The sequence below is a fragment of the Saprolegnia diclina genome, assembly GCF_000281045.1.
Source record: "Saprolegnia diclina VS20 unplaced genomic scaffold supercont1.66, whole genome shotgun sequence".
In the NCBI taxonomy this organism is placed as follows: Eukaryota; Oomycota; class Saprolegniomycetes; order Saprolegniales; family Saprolegniaceae; genus Saprolegnia; species Saprolegnia diclina.
The window spans coordinates 137592-138640 of NW_008246133.1; the positions used below are offsets into that span (position 1 = coordinate 137592).

General features: G+C 51.0%; 1 protein-coding gene across 1 annotated transcript in view; it reads right to left on the bottom strand.

Annotated features, from left to right (window-relative positions):
• Positions 1-842: 842 nt before the first annotated feature.
• The window catches only part of SDRG_14026 (hypothetical protein), a gene marked incomplete at its 3' end in the record, with an annotated part of 2513 nt that continues 2306 nt past the window's right edge, over positions 843-1049 (bottom strand). Inside the window, exon 2 of the mRNA XM_008620129.1 lies at positions 843-970. Within this exon, the coding sequence (XP_008618351.1) occupies positions 843-970 (128 nt within the window). The remainder of the gene's footprint in view (positions 971-1049) is intronic.

Consider the following 1049-nt stretch of genomic DNA (forward strand, 5'->3'; position numbering starts at 1 on the left):
AACAAGGGTGATCAAACCCACAAAGCATGTACGAAGCGAGCACATGTGACGACCACAGTGAATTTTAAAATGAACGGGATTTTTGTCATCTAGAGTCGGAAAATGAAAAGGATTGTGCGACATACTGTGTAGGTACAAACTCCAGTCCGCCAGAGAAGAGATTGTGGACGCCAATGCCGACGCCTACAGCTAAGAAGGTTTAGCAAAGGAAAAGAAATGACGCCACGTCGTCACCGCCTCCGTAGACGGTTCCCCACTTCCTTGTTTGCAGCGTGCAGGCAATTCCAGCGGCTTGCATTGTTGGTTGTGCAGAGCATTGATGCTTCATTGCAAGATTGCCGCAGACTATAGCGCTAGCTTGTCCGTCTTAGCGACGGCCTTGGCTGTCGAAAATTCAAATATATAACTTTTCGATTTCACGCCATTTTTGTGTGAAAGATCAAACCGCCATAAAACAGGGTGGCATACCACCCGCTGGTGCCCCCGTCGCTGGTCGTCAAGATACACTTGGCATACCTATCGTACAAGAAACCAGATTCGTCAAAATGTAGGCGGAAAGGCGCCGAACAAGTGCGTTTCTGTCAGTCCCCCGTGCATGATATGGTGCAACGCACCTGCGCATCTCGCTACATTCCTGGTGCTACGTCTGGGTGAGGCTCAACTTGATATCTGGTCGATTACTCAAATTGACCTTTGAGATTCGATTGCTAACACTGCGTTCACCAGAACGTGGACCATCCGAGCATGCGCAACACAGGCTGTAAGCGAATAAACCTCCCAAAACAATGATACACGGCCAGGTTTTGCACATGCATTTCGTTATCAATGGGTGCAATGACCCTTTACAGCACGAGCAGCGCGGTCAGCGTCGTCACGACAAGACCCACCGACGCCAACGATGCGCCTGACGACTTGCCCTTGGTCGGGGCTGTCGTCGTTGCGGGCGTGATCGAGGCCGTTCCGTTTGACGCTGCATCGCTGCTGTTGGTCGTCGTCACCGTGGTCGCATCCATCAAGTCGTCAATGATCAAAAAATCGTCTTCGTCGCC